General features: G+C 39.8%; 2 protein-coding genes across 4 annotated transcripts; one reads left to right on the top strand and one right to left on the bottom strand.

Annotated features, from left to right (window-relative positions):
• The first annotated feature begins 3,272 nt into the window (after positions 1–3,272).
• LOC103951501 (transducin beta-like protein 3) lies at positions 3,273–9,175 on the top strand. The gene is made up of 14 exons (XM_009362889.3): positions 3,273–3,680; positions 3,796–3,978; positions 4,104–4,253; positions 4,736–4,950; positions 5,104–5,389; positions 5,935–6,069; positions 6,253–6,371; positions 6,570–6,726; positions 6,873–7,119; positions 7,205–7,281; positions 7,701–7,820; positions 8,147–8,277; positions 8,369–8,543; positions 8,648–9,175. Exons 1-14 carry the CDS (start codon positions 3,384–3,386, stop codon positions 8,969–8,971), a joined length of 2,616 nt encoding a protein of 871 aa, XP_009361164.2. The 5' UTR covers positions 3,273–3,383; the 3' UTR covers positions 8,972–9,175.
• A 385-nt stretch (positions 9,176–9,560) lies between these two features.
• On the bottom strand, positions 9,561–14,877 carry LOC103951502 (cellulose synthase-like protein D3). Of its 3 annotated transcripts, none has more exons than XM_009362891.3 (4): positions 14,411–14,877; positions 13,157–14,096; positions 11,703–12,510; positions 9,561–11,571 (listed from the first exon to the last, which is right to left on the bottom strand). In XM_009362891.3, exons 2-4 carry the CDS (start codon positions 14,029–14,031, stop codon positions 9,814–9,816), a joined length of 3,441 nt encoding a protein of 1,146 aa, XP_009361166.2. In that variant the 5' UTR covers positions 14,032–14,096; positions 14,411–14,877; the 3' UTR covers positions 9,561–9,813. The 3 variants fall into 3 exon arrangements, with proteins under 3 accessions (XP_009361166.2, XP_009361165.2, XP_048421810.1); XM_009362890.3 differs by having other exon boundaries at positions 13,157–14,065; positions 14,411–14,876; XM_048565853.1 differs by lacking the exon at positions 14,411–14,877 and adding an exon at positions 14,240–14,325 and having other exon boundaries at positions 13,157–14,065.
• Positions 14,878–14,993: the final 116 nt, after the last annotated feature.

Raw genomic sequence — 14,993 nt, 5'->3', positions numbered from 1 at the left:
CTAAAATGTATGAAAATATGGTACAAAACATGTTATAAATAGTATTACTCATAAAATAGCGGACAAAGTATGTTTTGCAAAAGTGAGTTTTATTCTATTGATAAGAAGACTTTTATACAAAGAGGTTCTCTTGACAAACAAGTACAATCTAGCCTACATTATCGATATTCAAAAGGATTATAAATTTATGCAATTCAATTGCAAATTTGTCTCCTATAATAAGCCAAAATATCAAGAGTGATATCGTTGACTTGTCAATAGCTGTTACTTAGTCCCTTTCCTTCAACATTGACCTTTGAATATTAGACATTATTATTCCACTGTCTTTTGAATTTTTAATTTGCTTATATAGCATGTTTTGAACTTTCAACTTATGTTATTGTTTTTTTTTTTTTTTTAAACAAACGATATTATTTACAATAAAGGAAGAAGGTGAATTAAGCCTCATAATGTGCTATAATAGGATTGTCATAATAATGTGGTTCAATTTTATCTTTGGCGAGAATCGAACCTAAGACATTCCACTTACAAATGAAAAGGAATACCACTAGACCATAATCCTAAATGACATGTCATTGTCTTTTAAGCCATCGATTTTGTCAATTATTTTGTTAAGTTAGAGTTGTTTGCATAAAAATTTGTCGTACATTGCACATTAAATTAAAAAAAAAGGGCAAAATATTGTTTACTACCCTTATGTTTCGTGGTTTTCAACATTTAGTACATCAAGATTTTTTCGTTCCAGAGTCATACCTAAAGCATAAATTTTGGAACAATCTCATACATCCGTTAGTCAAACTGTTAACTGATGACATGACACCACGTGGACAATGATTGGGCGCCACGTGTCAATAAGGGTCCCACATGGATATTAAAAAAAATTAAAAAAAATTCTCCTCCACCCTTCATAGTGGACGAGCTTTTCCCTCTCCAAATGCGATCGGAGTCGGCAATGTCGCCCTCCTCCTTTCTCTGCCGTTTGTTATCCTTCAAGCTCGCTCAGATTTTCGAGGAGTTGCCGAGCGCCATCATCATCTCTGTCTCTCGTCCCGACGCGAGCAATACCAGCCCCTCACCACCACCTCCCACCCAGCCCATCTCCCTCCATTAATCCTCTATACATGACCCGAATCCCAATCAGATTCCCGATTCGAATTCTCCATCCACAAATCTTTTGAACCTTCCTCCACCTACTTTGAGGACTGGGACGAAGGCGAGATCGAAGGCCCCTCGAGGACCCATCAAGTCCGACGACCTGCAATTCCAGATTTTTAATTTTTAAAGTTTTTTTTTTAATTTTTTATACCAGATTGAGGTTAGGGTTAGGGATCGGAGGGAGGGGTAGGAGAGCTCCGTGTGTACTGCAGAGGAGAGAAGGGAGGGAGGAGGGAGGGGGTCAGGAGGGATAGACGGGATGAACGCCAGAATTTTATTTTTTTTTGTTTTTTTTAAACTTAAAATTTAAATTTTTTTTAATATTCACGTGGAACTCTTATTGACATGTGACGTCTATTCATTGTTCACATAGACGCCATGTCACAGTTAACAGGAGACTTAACAGTTTAACTAACGGATGTATGAGACTGTTCCAAAATTTACACTTTAGGTATGACTCTGGGACGAAAAAAACTTGATGTACTAAATGTTAAAAAACCACAAAACTTCAGGATAGTAAACATAGTTTAACCCTAAAAAAAAAGTTATGAAATAATTAACAATTGAGGAGAGGTTGGCAATAATTGAAAGTAACATAAGATAAAGTAAAACAAAGTCCAAAGTCGACCAGGCATGGCTAGAGCGTTCCCTTATGATTAAGGCATAATTAGTCTGATTAAGACATAATGAGTATATCTAGTATTTTACCAAAAGAAATGAAAATTCAACAAGCTGCCTGCCTTCCCCACCTCCAACTAATTGATTATTACGTAAAGCCCCTCCCTCTACCTCCACCCCCAAGAACTGACCTTCTCAGGCAATTACACAATTTCAAGTACCCAACAGTCTTCTTATTCCCTAGTTTTTGTTGTTGAAAACCAAATAGCTACTCTTCTTCCTGCATATGCATACGTACGAACAAGGCATGCATTAAAACGAGAAACGATCTTAATGTAGGTACCACATGGATGTCTAACAACATGAGGGAACTTTTGCTCCATTTCACTTTCAAGATTTTTCTTTCACGTTCCATGTGAATTTTACTTTAAAAAGAAAGGGGATTGGACTATACTAGGGGATGTGTCAGTCACTACCTAAACTCAACACAAAGATAACATGTCCTCTTCATGTAACCTCTTACTTACATGTCAAAAGAAAAACCATTGGGTCGTAGTACTAGATAGTAAATTTTACTTACATAGAAGGAGAAATTTTTTATTGTGACGAGAACACGGATGATACATCATGTGTTTTTATATAAATGGTGAGAAATTTTACTTTTTAAGTTATTAACTTTTTAACACACATATCTCACTGTTTATATAGTGACACATGATGTACCACTTCATGTGCCGGTCATACTAAAAAATATATCCACCAGAAGGAATACCTTTTTAATAGGTCATAGTAATCCTCAATATGAGGATTCTATCCTTTTTTCCGCGTATATTCTAAATAAGTAAGCATGTTATTAATAGTTTGATTTATGGTGCTAAACAAATGAATTATAAAATGATGCTATTTGTACCCCGCTTAGTGACCACCCTTACGAATGCTAACCACCTCTTTAATCCAAAGGGGTAACACATAAATAGACATAGTCCACCTCTATTTAGGAAACACTTCCAAACGTTTAAAAAAATTGAATTCTGAATAAATGTACTACGTATTTTCAAAAGCAATCTTAAATGAGTCTTTATATCCTCTATAACCATATTATTTAACATGAGAATCAACGGAGCACTACTGTCTAATAATATTTGCAATAAAAAAAAAAAAGCACCTCGCAAAACTTGTTTTTATCATTAAGGGCACTTTTTATTATTATTAAGGACATTTTTATTTAATCAAAATTTCATGAGTGACTCCTTTTTTTGTTCTTTGTCTCAAAGTAAAAACAATGTTGATACAAAATTTTATCCGAGTGTTTTTCGATAAGAAAGGTTTTGGATGAGAAACTATTTAATGGTTCTCACTAGTTTTATCATCGAAAAGCCCACCAAAAATGGATTAAAATAACTCTCCAGTCCAAGTGAAGCCCATCACCTCCTTGGCCCATATTTTGGGCTGCCTCTCTCTCGCCCCTCTATCCTCCGTCTTTCTTTTCTTTTTCTTTAAACCCCATTCGGCATCCTTAAACCCTATTTGAGCTCCGTCACATTTAGCGGTTTTAGACTCACTCTCTCTTTCTCTGCAACCGTTGAGAGCGGAGCTCCACCTATTCTCTCATGGCGTCTCTACCTCTGAAGAAGAACTACCGGTGCGTGCCATCTCTGCAGCAGTTCTACTCCGGCGGTCCCTTCGCCGTCTCATCCGACGGCTCATTCATCGCCTGCAAGTGCGGTGAATCCATTAAGATCGTGGATTCATCGAACGCCTCGATTCGGTCTACCATTGAAGGTGACTCAGATGAAGTTACCGCGTTGGCCCTCAGCCCCGACAACAGGCTGCTCTTCTCCGCCGGTCACAGTCGCCAAATTAGGATTTGGGACCTCTCCACCTTGAAGTGCGTGCGTTCTTGGAAGGTAATTTCCTAATCAATTCAAATCAAATCAAATGCTTCTCTTTGGCTGGTGATTAATTAGTTACTATTACTAAAATGAAAAATTATTGAGTACGGCATTTTTGGTTTCGGATTAGGGTCATGAGGGGCCAGTTATGGGAATGTCTTGTCACCCGTCTGGTGGATTGCTTGCGACTGCCGGAGCTGATAGGAAGGTTCTTGTTTGGGATGTTGATGGCAGCTTTTGCACTCATTACTTTAAGGGCCACAAAGGGGTCGTTTCTAGTGTTCTCTTCCATCCTGATCCTACTCAACAACTTGTAAGCTCAATGTCCACATAGATCTGACCTGTTGTTTCCAACTTTATGTTTCCAGATGAAGTGGGTTGAAACTACTTCTTTTGTGCATTTGTAACGACTCATCATGCTGATCCCTATTTTACTAGCTTTTCTCCGCAAGCGATGATACAAATGTGCATGTTTGGGACCTATTAACCAAGAAGTGCGTTGCGACACTTAATGCGCATAACTCAACAGTAACTTCTATGGCACTGTCTGAAGACGGATGGACTTTGCTCACAGCTGGAAGAGATAAGGTAAGGCCTGAACTAATCTTGGGTTCACCCAATACTTCAGTGCTAATTTTCTGTTACATGCGCATGCATCTGTGTGCCTCAGTTTACGCTTTTATTTTTTCATTCAGTACCACCTAGTATTCTCTTTGTTTGTTCTGAGCCTTAGTCTTTGTAATAGTGGTGGCTAAGTTTGATCTGAGTGTGCGCCAATTAAATATTGTGACTGGGGTTGATTTGGGTCATGAATGAGTAGATCATGGATAGTGAAGGGTTTCAGTGGCCAACCTTAACCAGATTTTCTATATTGAGTATTGACATAAGAATATGCTTTTGTCTAATTATTTTTTTGTTATGCGCTCCTGAATTTTTTTTTGTCAACATATTTTCTCAAATGCCTACTTACTCTGTCTCACTGGAAAGCTCACTGAGCATTATTTGTCCTTCTGTGTACTTTCCAATGCTGTTGATATGTTAACAGGATATTGATTGCTGAATGGTTTTAGGTTGTAATCTTGTGGGACCTTCATGACTATAGCTGCATGAAGACTGTAACAACATATGAGGTTCTTGAAGCTGTGTGTGCAATCCATTCTGGAACTCCATTATCAACCTATTTGGGTTCCTGCAAGAAGCCTTGTGGGAAGAAAAGTGGATTACCTGAAATTTGCTTTATAACAGTTGGTGACCATGGGATTGTACGGATTTGGAATTCTGAAGGGTAAATCCTAAGAGCGTTCTTATACTATTTCGTTTGAATTAATTTTGGTTATAAGTAATTTTCCTTGTGCATTAAATAATTGTGATTTTGATTTTTGAATGAATGGTTGTTTTATTTTGAGTTTGTTTACTGGTACTCTATTTATTTTGACAGTGCAGTTTGCCTATATGAGCAAAAGTCCTCAGATGTTACTCTATCTTCAGATGTGGATCAATTAAATAGGGGTTTCACCGCAGCTGTCATGCTTCCTTCAGATAAAGGGTTGCTTTGTGTGACTGCTGATCAGGAGTTCCTTTTATATTCCCCAATTAAGTTGCCAGAGGGGACGCTGGAATTTGAATTGAGCAAAAGACTTGTAGGTTACAACGATGAGATTGTGGATATGAAGTTTGTAGGAGATGAGGAACAATTTCTTGCTGTTGCCACAAATCTTGAACAGGTAAGTGTACTGGATTCATATCTATCTTAAGTTGTGCATATTGGTGGCTTTCAAGTAGAATTGGTTTCTACTAAATATGTAAGTTTCTTCGTTGTTATCTTAAAACCTTTGAACTGAGATTTTGGTGAAAATTGGTTTTGACATTAAAATCTTCTATAAGAGGCCCTTTTTCAATCTGTATACCATTATGTATTTCCACCATGTATGTTCGCAAAAATCCTTGCTTGACTGACGAGGATTTAGAGCTGGTGCGTTTAAATCTTCTTTTATGAATATTCTGATATAGATGATCACATTCTTTGTTTTTAGTGTGTTTTGTAGCTGAATATCCATCTGTTCATTTCCAGTTGTCTTTTATTTGGGAATTATTGTTGTTGACATTGTTCGCAAGTGTACATTTTTGTTGTTTTCCTGGTGACCTGGTCCTATCTATTTGAAGTTGGGCGAAGTTACCATGTGCGTGCATGCTTGAAGTATATGTGTGATTAAGAAATATGTGTTATATATTTGGTTATTGATGTATTATTTAATCTGGAAACATGCAGGTACGAGTATATGACATTGCATCCATGTCATGTTCGTACGTATTGGCAGGTCATACCGGAATTGTTCTATGCCTTGACACCTGTGTATCAAGTTGTGGAAAATCACTTATTGTGACCGGAAGCAAAGACAACACTGTAAGTTTCAGTTTCTGTTCTTCTCATAGGGCAGTCATATAGATTTCATGAACTCTATTAGAGACGACAGCTGTATGAAAACACTTCACTTCATTCTCGCCCCTCCCCTGCGAATCTCTCTCTTTCTCTATATTGCCGTGTTAATAAGTGGTTTGTTCGCATTTCTTACTACATTATCTGTAGGTTCGGTTGTGGGATTCAGCAAGCAAATGTTGCCTTGGTCTTGGCATAGGTCATATGGGAGGTATTGGAGCTATTGCTTTCTCAAAAAAGCGGAAAGACTTCTTCGTTAGTGGTAGTAGGTGAGCACTTATGCAGCTCATCCTTTTACCAGCATTCTGTCTTACAGTTTGTTTACAATTGTAACCTAAGCTATCATTGGAGTTACTGGTGATGCTTTAAATAGTTGAAAGATTACCCTATTGGTTGCAACCTCAAGGAGGATACTTCTATTGAGCTCTATTAGGTGCTTAAAATGACCTACATCATTTCTTTTTCAGTGATCGTACCCTCAAGGTGTGGAGTTTGGATGGTCTTCCAGACAATGCGGAAAAACCAGTGAATCTGAAAGCAAAGGCCGGTGTAGCGGCCCACGATAAGGATATTAATTCAGTAGCTGTTGCACCAAATGATAGTTTAGTTTGTAGCGGCTCACAGGTTTGTAAGCTTTGAGGCACTGCTTCTTTGTTCTATCATTTTTATCATATTTCTATTTATAGTTGATGTTTTTTTGGAAGAAAGGAGGATCCTAAATACGCTGAATGACACTACCTTATTAAACTTTCTGGGTTTTCATTGATCAGGATCGCACTGCTTGTGTATGGAGGCTTCCGGATCTTGTACCAGTTGTTGTACTTAAGGGTCATAAAAGGGGAGTTTGGTCTGTAGAGTTCTCTCCAGTTGATCAATGTGTTATAACGGCTTCTGGTGATAAAACAATAAAGATATGGTCCATATCTGATGGTTCATGCTTGAAAACATTTGAAGGGCATACATCAAGTGTATTAAGAGCATCATTTCTTACTCGTGGAACCCAATTTATTTCTTCAGGTAATGAGGCTTAGTTCCCACTTCGGTTCTTCTCACACCCTTGAAACTCTGATGATATACACATTGACTATGTTATCATTTTCAGGTGCTGATGGGTTGGTAAAACTGTGGATGGTCAAAACTGATGAATGCATTGCTACATATGATCAGCATGATGACAAGGTGCAGAAAATATGTATCTCAAGTTACTTGTCACTATAATGCATATTATAGGCTACGTCATTAGATACATTCATATATTACAAGATGTTAAAAGTTATAGCTTAGAAGTTAGGAATTTGAAATTCTCGTCATTGTCAATCATTTACACATGACCGTCATGTTGTAGTCACATCTATAGAATGTTCTAATCAGTTCATTGAAAGTTCTCTACAAGATTGGATAATACACGGGAAAACATGTGAGATTCATGTAGTAGTCAAATTCTGATCATCAACATGTAGTGGTCAAGTTGTAGATTGGACCTTTGGATTATAGCAACTAAATAGGTTGGCTGAGATATCTTGATGTTGGTCTTCTTCCTTTCTTCCCCACCAAGTAGTTTTTTGCTTTCCGTGTCATTGACAGGATTTACCCTACAGGTTTATGCCTTGGCTGTCGGAAAAAAGACAGAAATGCTTGCAACTGGCAGCAGCGATGCTGTCGTCAATATGTGGTATGATTGTACTGCTTCCGATAAAGAGGAAGCTTTTCGTAGGGAGGTGAGTTATCACATTGCTTTTATTTTTGGTGTATAAAGGTAATATGGTTTCATCAAATGCAAAATCTTAAAAATTGAACGGATTCATCTCTAGGCCCATTGATATTATATTTAACTGAATTTCATTAATAAGTCAGGTAAGGTTATTGAAAGATTTGGTCAAAAGATTTATAGTTATATTGATAGGTGAAGTCTTAAGATATTAAATGTGGATAAATATTCCTCCTAGGCAACCCGCACGGCACCAGATTATCAATTTGTATTTTCTTTATCTAGTTATGTCAAATTCACTTGATGGATATAATGGAAATTTTCATGATTATACAGGAGGAAGGTGTTTTAAAGAATCAAGAACTAGAAAATGCTGTATTAGATGCTGACTTTTCTAAAGCAATTCAAGTCGCATTTGAGCTTCGCAGGCCTCATAAGCTTTATCAGTGCTTTTCTGAAATCTGGAGGTTTGCTTTTATCTTCTCTTTATGTTATTTTTTTTCATTTGCTGGTTGTCTTGTAAACTTTGAGAATGTAACCTATTCAAAGTGTCTGCAGGAAGAGAGAAACTGAAAAGCAGATGGAGAAAGCCCTTCTTGCCCTCGGCGAGGAAGAGATGAGGCTACTATTTGAATATGTTCGAGAATGGAATACAAAGCCAAAGCTCTGTCATGTTGCACACTTTGTGCTTTTCAAAGTTTTCAACATCCTCAGTCCAACAAAGATTAATGAGGTAGTTGTCTTTGCTATACATACCTTTGTGCCCGCGTCTTACAAAGAAAAGCACAGCGCTCTATAGATAGCTCAAGGCTTGACAGTGATTTTTGGTTTTGTCAGATAAAAGGCATTGGGGAAATCCTTGAAGGTCTCCTCTCGTATTCTCAGAGGCATTTTAGCAGAATGGACAGGCACGAAACAAACACGTATTTGGTGAACTACACTCTGACTGGAATGTCAGTCATTGAACCAGAGACAGATACAATAGTATTGCAGGACAAGTCGTTGATGCACTCTGCTGCGGACGATGAGAATGGGACGTTAATAAACGTACCTGAAGATGAGGAGCGAAAGACCTCTGAGCGGTTGAAAGAAACAGCAGCGACGAAAAAACGGAAGTCAAAGAAATCGAAAGATGGATCCAGTAAGAAAGTTAAGGCATAGCAGACATTTGCAAGTTTTGGTCCTTGTAATGTATGTTATGGCATCTTACAACATGAACGGACTCCATTTCGGTCATTTCGAGTTAGCATTATTATTTGACACTAAAAAATAGGTTTTATGATATTCTCTTGTAAACATTTTCTGAACGGATAAAAAATTGCGGATAAAAAAAACTCATTAATGACATGATTATAATTGCGATAATGGCATAATTCGTTACAAGTCAATTTTTGAGCAAAATTCAACTGTTGGACACATGAATCATGTCCTACAGTGGTGCGATTATTGCAAGAAATTAGATTTTATGTTGGATTTTTGTTGAAATTTGCAAATTCGACTAAAAATCGTAAGTTATAACTCACAGTTTATGAGAAAAATGATTGCAAGAAAATAGATTTTATGTTGACTTTTTATTGAAATTTGCAAAACCGACTGAAAATCGTAAGTTGTAGGCTTGTAGCTCGTAGTTTATGAGAAACATGCAAGTGTTGGGTTCATATAAATCCAAACTTGACCAAAAAAATAAAAAATAATTTCTAGTGAGGAGCATATGAAATGACCAAGGAATTAGGAATGTAGCAAGTGAAAGTGAAGGCGAAACACTGATTAAAAAGCATCCATAAAATGCCAGAAAAAGAAAGCAACTAAGACGACAACATCATATATCCATATCCCTCCTCCTATCTCTCGGTTTGGTCCCCATCATTCTTCCTTACTGTTACTGCTAGTCTGCTAGACAGAATTCAAATGGTGGAACAAGCAAGATTGACTTGTTCAGGTATCAAACAAATAAAGAAATGTAACTCCACACAAGATTTAACAGTACACGAACGAACCCCTTTCTACGGGAATGTGAAGGATCCCCCAATTCCACTCGCACCCGACGGGGGATTGATTGCCACCCAAAGAAGAGAGATGGTAATCGCAATGAGCCCTGACCACACATAAACAATGGTGGGCGTCTTCCCTCGTCTCCCCATCAACCCTTTGGCAAACGGATACAGATGCGCTAATACCCAGAAACTGAAGAACACCCCGCCAATTAACCTGCTCCATTCTGGTATTTCGCTGTATATTGTGCGGCTGAACCCAACTGCTATGCCGATTAAGTTGACCATCATGATTGTTATCGGCGGTATCATGAGAGAGGACCATTTCACAATATAGAGGTCAGCAAACTCATCATCCTCGTCATCACCACCCGACTTTGAAGTTAAGGTGAAAGAGATTTCAATCCCTGCAATAACTTTCAGTAGCCCCTGAAGCACAGCAGCAAGGTGCGCACTAGTCCCTCCAATCAACCAAAACTGCTCGTTTCTCCACCACTCCTCTAGCTCGATGCCAGACCATTTAATCTCAAGGATGGCAAGCATGCATAGAGTGAGAGTAATGGCCAAAAGGTAAGTCAGGAAACTAACGTTGAGGGTCTGCACAATGAACTGACCCGAGAAGAGGGATAGCGCCGGGAGGAAGCAGTAGACGATAAGAAAGATGGAGGTAAAGGGGTAGATACCCACATTGAGGTATGCTATCCTTTGCAGAAACTTCATTCTTGAGCTGGCTAGGAGTGCGTTGTTGCGGGAGAAGAAAATCTCAACTGAGCCAGTAGCCCAGCGCAGAACCTGATGCAACCTATCTGTAAGATTGATAGGAGCACTTCCACGGAATGCATCTCGCTTGGTCACACAGTAAACTGATTTCCATCCTCTGTTATGCATCCTATACCCAGTGACCACATCTTCAGTAACTGATCCATAAATCCACCCTACGCGCTCTCCCCACTCAGTCTTGTCTTCGTACCAGCACGAAATGACACTGATTGCCTCTGCAACAGTAGAGGCATCAAGAAGCTCACGGGGAATGGTGAGAGCACCAGGTGGTCGTCCATTCTTCACAGCTGGGTGATCTGCTAGTGGACGACCTTGGAACTCTGCCACTGGAATCGAATCAATGAGGAAAGTTGAGTTCCCAAACCTCTTAGGCAGCAGGGAGAGATTCATCTCTTCATCATCAGAATCACCCATTCTTAAGGATCGGTTTTCTTCGGAGGTGTTGGCTACTGAGGTATTCTTTCTGCGACGAGAGAAGCAGCAACTGCAACAACCAGGGTGAGTGTCTTTTGACCGAGGTGGGTCAAAACCATAAAGGGCAACTCTACGAAAGAGACATCCAGTTCCAACATAAACTGGGCCCTGAAGTCCATCAAGAGCTCGCATATTGACATCAAAGAAAACAGTGTTGTGATTGGCATATCGGTCTGAAGGGTCAATACCCTCAAATCTCTGAGGGAACTGGACATAACAAAGGCGGTCGCCACCACGATCCATCATGAAGCACATGCCCTCCCTCATTGCCTGAGAGTTGTAAATATAATGGTCACAGTCAAGGTTGAGAATGAACGGGCCATTGGACATGATGGCAGAGGCCCGAACGAGGGCATTCATGGCCCCTGCCTTCTTGTTGTGATCATAGCCTGGGCGTTTCTCACGTGACACATAAACAAGCATGGGAAGACGGATATCAACATCTGTGAGGTTAATGAGCCTAGCATCATCATCAGCTCCATGCAGCGGTTCATCACTGGGAGGTTTCAACATCACCTGCATGGCGAATAAATGTTAACCCTCATGTTGCCCTACTTGTTATAGTGTGCACATACAAAATATGTAAGAACAATCTCACATCTGCAGTTAGAACAAAATAATATAGGTTACCAGGACTAGAGGAATACCTGTATAATACCAGCATGGTCACCCTTAGAATGCTCAGGTGAAGCAGTCAACCAAGTCCCTGGCCAGTGCGTTCCATCAGCCATCCACGTTGCTTTGGGAATCTTCACACCCTCCACTGGTTCGTCCTCCCTGTTCTCTCTTTGAAGCTTCATGGCCTTGATTTCTTCCCGAGCATGATAAGCATCTGATCGTCGGCGTATAGATTCAGGCAGTCCATTGATCCGAACCTTGAATTCATCATATTCACGTTTTACCCTTCTTCGGTCCTTGACAAAGTCAGGCAGCACTTTGTTCTTGTATGGATCCCTCTTCAAACTGAAGTAAGATTCAGGATTCCTGGGTTCAATAGCATGTTTACGGCAGAATGGCGCCCATACATTAGCAAAACTAGCAGCTTCAGCCATGGCCTCAAAAGTTAAAAGGGCACCTCCATCATCAGAAACATAGCAAGCTAGCTTTTCAACAGGGTAATCAGTAGCTAGAATAGATAAGATAGTGTTTGCCGTGACAAGTGGTGGTTCTTTGTCTGGATCTGCAGTGGACACAAAGATATCTATGCCTGGAAGATCAGATTTCCCAGAGGGGTTGTTGGGACTAGGTGTTTCAAATTTCTCCTTCAAGACATTAAGATCTGTCGAGCGATTGATTGGGCAGAACTTCGGCAGTTGGTCAAGAAGCCAAGAAAAAGCAAACCATATCTCACAAACTATTGACATTCCCCAGAGCCACATTGCATCAGTATTTGGGTTATCGATCCTCCATGCCAAGAACAGCCCAAGGACACCCATACGAACAAAAATCAGAAGCCTGTGAACACGTAAGTAACAGAGAGAAAAAAGGCAATTATTTGCAGGGCAATGAAAAGAATGACCTCAAAAGGAATATCACCACTCACCAGGCAGATAAACAGCGAATGAGTCTGGATATTTTGGAACTATTGAGCATATGTAAATTTTAGAAGACCATAAACAATAGCATAAGCATGGACTTTATGAATACACACAATATATACTACGTAACCAGTACTCGTCAGAAGTCAGTATCACAGCATATTTGTAATCCAAACAATAGGCCATGAAAAAAATTAAAGCAACTTCCATGCAAAATAACTGGTCATGGAGCTATCTATCTATCAGCAGAACTACACCAACATGTTGCTCGTTAGACAATTAAATTTTGGTGCGGTGACACATAGGTCGAAAGCATTCTCCAATCTAAAAAATTAACCCTTGATCACATGTGATCACTACCTTACACTTACAGTCATGGGACTACATATGTGTACTCTATGAATCTTCTTATCACTTAATGTAGAAATGCATCTCAACGAAAGTCAGAAGTGGCATGGTGATGCGTTGAAGTTTAAAGTTTTGCATATGAGATTGCCATCATAACCTAGTATATCTTAAGCTAAGGAGGTAAAGACTGGACAAGCATAAGGTAAGATATGTACCTATACGGGCTTATAATAGCTGCAGGTATTTTTATTTTCCGCGTGAGTGGCCGCCATGGTTTGTTCAACAACTCTGTTCTATCAACGACTTCATCTTCTTTCTCATCCCCAAAACCTCCCTCCTTGGGCCATATGGCATTCCCATACCCATAAGTTCCCTTTGTTTCAAAGAGCCACCGGTTGTGATCAAAATCCCCAGTTTGACTCCTCATTAGCACTGACTTTGTAGACTTCATCAGTGACAACCTCCTCTCATTTTTAGACAATACTTTTGGCAGAGGAAGTGGGAGCGGTGGCCGTGCATCGTTATCCGCAGCCACATCATCCAAATCTGTGATTTTGTACGGTTCCTTGCATCCAGGGCAAATACCACCCCCAGTTTTCACAGCATCTGTATAGCAATCCCGGCATATTTTGTAATCACACTCACAAGGAAGAATATCCTCCCCGCGTCCATCGCTCATCACCTTTGCATCACAGCCAGGAATTGCACATGATGAACCTTTAGCACCAGCCATCTGAGGATGGTTTGTTTCAGATTCGATCACCTTGTCCATAAGATGAGCTCGCGTAACACTATTAAATCCGCCCGTAAAAAGGGAATTGGACACATATTGCTCTTCAACCTTCTGTGAGATGGATGGATCCATGGGTTGGTTATCCGGGGTTGGTGGTATGTGCACTGTATAGTTCATATAGTCACCGCTCCCAAGTTCACTGTCGAGATCATCCCTGGAGTAGCTGACGTAGCGACCCGAGGAAGTTCTGCGGCCAAATGTCACAGTTGGAGGGATTGGAGTCTTGTTGTTGGAATCAGGCATATCAGAGTTTGATGACATATCCGAGCGGCTCGGCTTAAACGATCTGGACGCCATGTTTGAACCAGTAGCAGTGGTTAATCCTTAGTTGCTGCTTTTCACAAAGAAAAGGAAATTCAAAACTGCATCAGGACAATTGAAAAAGAAAATCAAAATCAACAGCGGATCTTGTCAGTATCAAAACTCAACGGAGAGCAACGCAAAGTCATAATATGATCCGCTGCCCATACACTCGACAACAAAGCAGGAAACACTAAAAACCCACATCATATGGAATGGAATGGAATGGAATCGGGTGAGTAAAGTAAACCCCCAAATCTTGAAAACCAGCAACCAGCTGCTAGTCTAAGAAACCACATCACATCAGAAATCCATGGACATTATTTTCCCCAGCAACCAAACGGACCAAGAAGAAGAAAAACAAAAAGGTTTTTACCTTTTTCTTCGTTAGTTGTCTAGTGGAGAAAAAATCGGAGCATGTCCGAATCGATTCGAGAGGGGTGAAAGAAAATGGGAGAAGAAATGAAGAGAAGGTGGAACGCTTAACAAAATGCCAAGTGTTTATAAGAGGAGAGAGATCTGAAACATGTGTGTGTGGGGGGTGAGGGTGAAGGTTGCAAAGAGACTCGACGAAAGCGAAAGGGTTTTGTCTCTCAACTCTCAAGGGGAATTGTTCAATTCAAATTTCAAAGGTGGCGAGTCGGTTCTCTCTCTCTCTCTCTCTCTCTCTCTCTCTGACACACTCTCTCTCTCTTTCTTTCTCTCTCTACAATTGTCCGTTGCGTTGAGTTATGTATCTATCTATAGTATCTAGTAGTAGGAGGAGGAGGCAGCAGCATCTGAGAACAAAAGAAAGAAGGGAAAAAAGAGAAGACAGAGAGATATTCAAGAGGGGTTTGGGACTTGGGGGGACTTGGTCGTGAGCAGGACACTAAGCAAGCACTAATAAATACATCGCTGCCTTTTCTCACCTATTATTTCAAACTTTAAATATTTTTCATAAATAAAAATATAAAAGA

This window comes from the organism of the source record quoted next, unplaced genomic scaffold (genome assembly GCF_019419815.1).
Source record: "Pyrus x bretschneideri cultivar Hongxiangsu unplaced genomic scaffold, Pyrus_bretschneideri_v1 Contig4, whole genome shotgun sequence".
In the NCBI taxonomy this organism is placed as follows: Eukaryota; Viridiplantae; Streptophyta; class Magnoliopsida; order Rosales; family Rosaceae; genus Pyrus; species Pyrus x bretschneideri.
The sequence above is the reverse complement of the archived record's forward strand: the minus strand, read 5'-3'. Positions and strand labels throughout refer to the sequence as shown.